The 8,896-nt window shown below is 34.2% G+C and overlaps 1 protein-coding gene across 1 annotated transcript; it reads left to right on the top strand.

Annotated features, from left to right (window-relative positions):
- Positions 1 to 443: 443 nt before the first annotated feature.
- Positions 444 to 3,063, top strand: LOC123557380 (uncharacterized). The gene is made up of 2 exons (XM_045348816.2): positions 444 to 797; positions 1,021 to 3,063. Exons 1-2 carry the CDS (start codon positions 627 to 629, stop codon positions 2,305 to 2,307), a joined length of 1,458 nt encoding a protein of 485 aa, XP_045204751.2. The 5' UTR covers positions 444 to 626; the 3' UTR covers positions 2,308 to 3,063.
- Positions 3,064 to 8,896: the final 5,833 nt, after the last annotated feature.

The raw sequence follows: 8,896 nt of genomic DNA, 5'->3' as shown, positions 1-8,896 counted from the left end.
CCAGGCTGGCCAATCTATGTGACTTCTGACACGTACACACAGAGAAAATGCCCCTATTCAGGTAGCATTTTGCCCATAACTTCCTTATTACTTGACATATTGTCATAATATAAAGAGTGTCGAAGACAAATGACTGCTCTTCTCCGCATAAGAAACATCTGCAATCGGTTATCAGTACTTTTCACAAACACTTCGCCCAACTGCAAAAGTGGGTACGTTATCTAGAAAGTTAGTCCACGGACAGAGGTTGGACAAAGTACTACGAACTGATGGCAGATATTTTGTGGGGAGGAAAGCACTCATTTATCTGTCTTTGACGCACTTAATATAATGAAAATCCGTCCAGTAATTAGGGATAATACTCTCTGTATTACATGTCAGCAGGTAATGACGAAACAGGTCTATATATAGGTTTTGGAAAATACCGTCGTATATCTGAAATAGGAAATCTAACTATAGAATTAGACTGCGATTGCGAATTTTGGCGTTAGAAAACCAGTTTTTTGTAATATGTAGGTAAGCATTCAGCTGCACATGTTTTAACTTGCCAACACATGACGATGTGTAAACATATGGACTATATAATAAACAGCAACATAGCAGTGAGACATTAACTAGTTCTCACAATGGCGTCTGTTGCAAAGGATTTTCACCGGCTCTTAAAAAGAGTCGGCAAACTGACGGATGGACAGGCAACTATAATAGATATAGACTGGGATGAAGGACTTCTTCAGAAATTTCATGTGATCCTCCAGCCAAATGCTGGATTGTACAAAAATGGGAAATTTAAGTTTGAGGTAAGTCAACAACGGTAATGTTTATCTGTATTAATTAGTTCTAGTTGAAAATGCATGTTTCCTGTTTCCAAGTATTACTGGTAAGCCACCATTTCTTGTACTAATTATGTACAGTATAGCCTAGTCTAGTAGATAAATAAAGTAAAATAACTCGTCAATTTAATTTATTTACATGTCCTCGTTTGTGTACATGCTAATACAGTGAACTTCAATTTTATTTCAGATTAAACTGACCCAAGATTATCCAGATTTACCCCCAGAGGTTTGGTGTTACACAGATATATACCATCCTAATATTGACCCAACAGAGGATTGTTACTGTGAAACGTCAACAAACGTGTGTCTGAACGTGCTGGAGAATGGTGTATGGAGCAGATCGTTTGGTCTGGAAGGAGCCATTCTTGGTTTATTATTTCTGATGCATAACCCTAATCTCTCAGACCCATTGTCACCTTATTTTGAAGGATCTGATAACGAAGAATCATTTGCAGAAAATGTTAAAAAATATATGGCCGGCGAAGAGTTTGACGGTATTAGCTTTGAAACAGATTTTTGTGTAAAAGATGGCATTTTAATAACAGAACAGAGGACATTGATATCGGAAACAAAAGATGAGTCAGTTAATATGGCAGAGGGACAAAAAGAAGATCTAAAAATAGTAAATGATGTCATACCGGTACTCAATACGGAAAGTATTAACGATGATGGGAGAGCCGCAGAGGAATCAAAACATTTTGTACTGATTAGTTCTGTTAATGGTGCCACCAATGACCTACAGGAAGAAACCAACAAGTGTGCTTTAAGTGAGCAAGATATTATAAAAGAAAACAATTCTGAAATATTTGATAAGGAATTGGATAGCAAACCCAATTCAGAAACAGACAAGAATACAGACGGTTTAGACGATCCTGCAACTGGTGAAAAATGCAATGATGACGAATGCAGCAAGTGTGACATTGAACTAGTCAATATAGATGGCGAATGTGTTCTTTTGATAAATAGTTCTACACAAGAAACAAACAGCACGACAGAAACACCTACTACAAGTGATTCAGCATCTATCGATACCAATACAGCAGGCGACGATAACGTCGGCACACAGGAAAATACTGAAATTAAAACTGAAACAGGCATTTTGTGCAATGATGAAAACATTGCAAAAGATGGTTCATATTTAGATACTATTGCTGTACCATTTGAAACAATCGCTTCGTGCAATACAGATAATACTGTCAAAGTAGATCTAGATTTAGATGCTACTAATGTAAAAACTGAATGCATTGCTGAAGCTAGCCTTAAAGAGGATTATGAAGACAGTGATATTAATGATATGACTGCAGTTTTAAATCCTCCTCTTCAGTTAAATTGCAAACAACATTACCTTGACGGTGATAGTCTTTCAAACGAGGTTAAATGTGGCTGTGGGACTTGGTATACGATCAGGTCTGCTTTTAGTAAACTAGTGTATACACTTGGCCACAATAAATTGTACAGAGATATTGGTATATAAAATGTGTTCAGTATATTAGCAATGTATACCTCTACATTTTAAATTGATTATGATATAATAATAATCATCTTGCGTTTCTGTATAGATGTTAAATTTTTATTTGACATGTCTATATTGTCAACAATATATTTCTTATATACATGTATGTAAAGATTATTGAAACTCAGTGCTTAATGTGTACTTTTCTTTTTTATCATTGTTTAAAAAGAATAAATGAGCATGCATAAGTATGGCATGTCAAACGTTGCTAAATTACATATGTATGTTATTATTATTGTAGGTTTGTTATTGTTATTCAATGTTGTGTAATTCATATTCTAAGTGTTACCATTGTTATTCTATACGTATTTATTCTTATTGTATGTTCGATATTCTTATTGTAAAAGACGTTATTTTTGTTGTATATTCATTATTGTTTTTGTAAGCTTGATATTCTTATTGTATGTGCGATTTCCCGCGATATAAGTAGCACAGCGACGCTATACAAATACAATCACATAACATAGAATAAGAAAAGAACAGAACAGAACAGAACATGATCTTTATTACACCCAAGTAATTATACAATATGGGGATTAAACATAATGACAGTACATAATAGCATGTTTACATGAACTTCCGACAGGCAAATATTATTTTGTTGTTGGGGGAAATCATGAATGTATCAGAAATTTTATACATCTAGTAGAAATCAGTATTTAAAAGTTGTATTTATAGTTTACAAACATTAATTTAAATTGTAGGCAAAAAAAACAAGAGGGCCATGAAGGCCCTGTATCGCTCACCTGACCTATTGACCTAAAGATCATCAAGATCAACATTCTGACCAAGTTTCATTAAGATATGGTCATAAATGTAGCCTCTAAAGTGTTAACTAGCTTTTCCTTTGATTTGACCAGGTGACCTAGTTTTTGCCCCCACATGACCCAGATTTAAACTTGACCTAAAGATCACCAAGATTAACATTCTGATTAAGTTTCAAGAAGATACAGTCATAAATGTGGCCTCTAGAGTGTTAACAAGCTTTTCCTTTGATTTGACCTAGTGACCTAGTTTTTTAACACACCTGACCCAGATTTAAACTTGACCTATAGATCATCAAGATTAACATTCTGACCAAGTTTCATTAAGATATGGTCATAAATGTGGCCTCTACAGTGTTAATTAGCTTTTCCTTTGATTTGACCTGGTGACCTAGTTTTTGACCCGACATGACCCAGATTCAAATTTGTCCTAAAGATCATCAAGTTTAACATTCTGACTAAGTTTCATGAAGATATAGTCATAAATGTGGCCTCTAGAGTGTTAACAAGCTTTTCCTTTGATATGACCTAGTGACCTAGTTTTTGACCCCACCTAACCCAGATTTGAAATTGAGCTATAGATCATCAAGATTAACATTTTGACCAAGTTTCATTAAGATATGGTCATAAATGTGGCCTCTACAGTGTAAACTAGCTTTTCATTTGATTTGGCTTGGTGACCTAGTTTTTTATCCTACATGACCCAGATTCAAACTGGACTTTAAGATCATCAATATTAACAATCTGACCAAGTTTCATGAAGATACAGTCATAAATGCGGCTTCTACAGTGTTAACAAGCTTTTCCTTTGATTTGACCTGGTGACCTAGTTTATGAACCCAGATAACCAAATATCGAACTCGTCCAAGATTTTATTAAGGGTAACATTCTGACCAAGTTTCATTAAGACTGGGCCAAAAATGTGACCTCTAGAGTGTTAACAAGCTTTTCCTTTGATTTGACCTGGTGACCTAGTTTTTGACCCCAGATGACCCAATATCCAACTCGTCCAAAATTTTATTGAGGGTAACATCCTGACCAAGTTTCATTAAGATTGGGCCAAAATTGTGACCTCTAGAGTGTTAACAAGCTTTTTTGTTGATTTGACCTTATGACCTAGTTTTTGACCCCAGATGACCCAATATCGAACTCGTCTAAGATTTTATTGAGGGTAACATTCTGACCAAGTTTCATTAAGATCGGGCCAAAAATGTGACCTCTAGAGTGTTAACAAGCTTTTCCTTTGATCTGACCTGATGACCTAGTTTTTGATCCCAGATGATCCAATATCGAACTCGTCCAAGATTTTATTGAGGGTAACATTCTGACCAAGTTTCATTAAGATTGGGCCAAAAATGTCACCTCTAGAGTGTTAACAAGCTTTTCCTTTGATTTGACCTGATGACCTAGTTTTTGATCCCAGATGACCCAATATCGAACTCGTCCAAGATTTTATTGAGGGTAACATTCTGACCAAGTTTCATTAAGATTGGGTCAAAAATGTCACCTCTAGAGTGTTAACAGTCAAATTGTTGACGACGGACGGACGGACGGACGGACGACGGACGACGACGGACGCCGGACACAGGGTGATCACTAAAGCTCACCTTTGAGCACTTCGTGCTCAGGTGAGCTAAAAATAAAAGGAATCCTAGCAAGTAATGTAGTTATCAAAGAACGAATCGACAAAAAAGGTCGTCATGAATATCATGCGGACGCTTTAAATTCTGTTTGGGAAATGTGGTCAAAGGTGAGTCACTTAGGCGTGGGATTTATTCTAATAATAGCGGCTACATCGCAGTTTTACTATGATAGTATTGCGGTTATAATAATTACTCAAGCATATTATTCATTCATAATGGAGTAAACATGTGTGGGCGGATTATAAACTAAGGTAAAAGTAGGTCAGTTAATTCAATTAGAACTGAGTTATTATTGCTCTAATCATTTTGCACGTTTCTGACAAAATACATGGTGAATTTGAGTTAAGTAAATTTCGAAAGCAACGTTCAGAATCAGTAACATTAATATTCGCTAAGAAATGGTTTCGTTGTTGCTCAAAGACGTTACATTTGAGCAAATAGTGCTGCTCAGTGCCTACAGCTCCGCTATTGCATTTTGAACATGTTCGATCCAGAAAATATGTGCCATCATACCTCCCGGTTTCAACCGGCAGTCTGTGATTACATGTACGGAATTTGAAAAAAAATGACAAGTTTTGTAAATAGAATCGTCAGATATTGAACAACAATGATGACTTTTACCATAAGAATATCGAACATACAATAAGAATAACGACATATACAATAACAATGGTAATACTTAGAATATGAATGGCACGACATTGAATAACAATATCAAAGATACAATAAGAATAACGACGTTTACCATAATAATATCGAACATACAATAAGAATAACGGCATATAGAATAACAATTGTAAGACTTAGAATATGAATGACACCACATTGAATAAAAAAAAAATCAAAGATACAATAAGAATAACGAAATATAGAATAACAATAATGACTTTTAGAATATGAATGACAAGACATTGAATAACAATAACAAACATACAATAATAATAACATACATATATAATTTAGCAACGTTTGACATGCCATACATAAGACTGAAATTTTTAATTATTTCCACACAACATATGTATTTATGCAACATACAAACTATAGTACATAAACTTATTATGCACATGCATGAAAGAGTGTGATATCACATATATGATGGAGTGAAAATAGCATTACAATCACTGCTGAGAGGTCATATGAACCAAAGTACAATTTTAAATAAGAAAAACAAACTGGGACTTTTTTCAGTTTTGATACAGGTTTTACCTCTGGGAATGTATACTATTAGGTTAATCCGTCAAATGAATACTTGATTATAAACCGAGATCGAGTTCAGATCAGTTTTTTTTTTTTGTACAATACAGGTAGTGTTTTTTTGTACAATATAGGTAGTGGTCTAATAATTATAGGTTATTAGATTTGTATCGAGAAATATGCATGAGTTCTGCAGCGGAAATATTGCGCGACTTCAGGAGCGCAATATCATTCCGCGAAAGAACGAGTGCATATTTCTTGATGCAAATCTAATAATCTTTTTATTACATACGCGTCTACACTTAAACTTATCATATAAATGATGCAAATTTGTTACTAAGCCCGAGTGAAAATAAATGTGGTCGTGAAAGAATTTTAAAACGCGACGACATACCTGAAACTGACGTCACAAATGACGTAACACACCCGATATGAAATTTGAACGTCAGTATGGAAAAAGACTGTGACTCAAGGACGGATTACACCAAACCGGAAGTGACTTCTCAGTGTTACATGTGAAGTAGTCCAATATGTAGTTCCATGCTATGGATGAAATCTGGTATAATGAGTGACATGAGGAGGTGACAGTTAAATTTTTGGCTTATGTTTATTGCTTATAGTATTGAGAATAGATCTAGACCATTTTCATTGTAAATTTCTTGGAATAAGTTTTATTCTTTGCGAAAAATGTCTATCTACGCGTAACTGCTAAACGGCTGTTTTCATGGGGGCATTTTTAGAGGGTGATGTTTCTCAGAACAGATTATTTTTCTTATATACAACATAACATGTCAATATTTTTCTATTTTTTATAAGAAGACATGTTATACTAAATGACCATATATGGTTTTCATATCATTGAAATGCTCTAAAGTGCTGAAAATGAGGTCTGAATGTTTTGTTATTACTATGAAATAAATAAGGAACTGAATTGGTAGAATGTAACCTCAATGTGGACTTGGAGCGCCGGTATAAATTACAGTCTCCGGTACATACCGGATTAACTAAATTTGAACGAAAATATCTTAAATGTATATATTTTGTAACCATGTTGATACTAACCCTAACCTTTAGTCAGTATTTTATGCATATTGTACACTAAATGCATGCGGACATGCAAAAATATGCATATTTTTGCCGTGCGCTACAATTTATAATCACTTTCGGGCATGCGCAGAAGACCGCTCCAAGTCTACAATGAGTTACATCGATGGAAAAATATTGACGTTTCAGGTTCAATTGAAACTTAACGGAGTTTTTAAATGAGTATGTAATAATTATATTTACATGTTATTCATATGTTATTAGCAAAAGTCCATGTACATATAACTCCTAACATTAAATGTATTTTGTCACATTTTGTGCAGTCCGACGTTACTTTTTACAGGGTTTACATTTATATCATATAGTGCTGTCCTACTATACGTTTTAGTTTCGATGAAATATTTACAAGGAAGAAAATTTACAGTCTTAATATAAATATCTAATGTGCCTTTTTCTGTTAAAACACGCTTATGCTAAAATGACGTAACGTCAACGCGCAATGACGTCAATGTTTTTGTTGCGACCAAGAAAGAGCGCTACTATTTTTAACTACTGTTTTAGATTATTGGCATATTAGAATCGAAATAATGTAGAGCTATAGCAAAATCGTGTTTTACCTAAATTAATACACTCAAAATCGGTTATACGTCGCCAGAATAATTCACTCGGGCTACGCCCTCGTGAAATTATTCCGCGAATTCCGTGTATTAATAACGATAAAACATGGTTTTTCTATACATTATTTCTTAACCCCAGGCCGTCCTACCTGTACATCCTTGCAATATATCACTTTCAACATACACACGTTCCTAATTACACGCTAATTGAAGTTTGCATTATAAGCGGACTGTGTCTCCAAGTATAGAGTGCTTACGTAGGGATAAAACTCTTACTGATACGTTACTTGCTTATATTTACGATGTCTTTCCTTTCAGCTGGTGAGAGACTGATGACCAGGTCTTTATCAAAATTTGGATAAATTGTTACAGTGAGCCTTTAATTGATTTACAAAAGTTATATAGGCAAAACGCTAATATCTGAAAGTCAGTATTGAGACAATCTACTAAAAATCATGTGTAGCCAATAATACTCAACCAGTTCAAAGAGAGAGAATTCCGCATTTTTTATACACAAGGTTTACTTAAATGAGTATAATTTTTGTTTGACATACGGTAGAAAGCGACATCCGGTCTTAAACAATCCCGGAAAGTATGTATTAATGGCTGAAGTGGATGAACCTTTGCCTAACTTTTTTGGGTTACTAAATCGAAAAGCTAGAGGACTTACAGAAACTGGCCCACCGACCAGAAAGAGAAGTGTTCCACATCTTCTGTCATATATATTTGAAGGCTATAGCGGAGACATGTTTTCAGATTAAAGATGACATCATAGAATTCGAGTATTTTACAACAGGACATAATTCTTCTCGATAATTTGTTTGATTATTTGTGAGATTTGTATCCCTTGAAATGATACCTGGTGTTTACAGTTCGGCACATTTGTGGGATATGGATAGAAAATTTCTGTAAAATTAAAATAAGTCAATTAGTTTGCACAATATGTTATTTCCATAAGTCCTTGGACGTATGACATCAGACATCGAAATTATTTTGTTACTTTTTGGGAAATAAGCAAGTCCGACATGACTTTTTTACTAGTTGATAGTACATTATTTAATATGATGTGGTTTTACTAAGCAATATTTTGTCTCTCAGTTTTGTCGATTATTTATTTATTTGAAATTAATATTAGAAAATAAAAACAAGAAAGTAGCAACAAACAATTAAGTTAAGCACGAGATCGAACAATATATATTTAGAAAGCAAGAACTGAAACTGAAACTGTTTTTATTAAATTATTTGATTAAACGCCTATTTTTACGTAAAACATATTCAATGGCGT

Source organism: Mercenaria mercenaria, chromosome 5, assembly GCF_021730395.1.
Source record: "Mercenaria mercenaria strain notata chromosome 5, MADL_Memer_1, whole genome shotgun sequence".
Lineage (NCBI taxonomy): Eukaryota > Metazoa > Mollusca > Bivalvia > Venerida > Veneridae > Mercenaria > Mercenaria mercenaria.
Note: the sequence above shows the minus strand (reverse complement) of the source record. Positions and strands in the feature narration are given on the sequence as shown.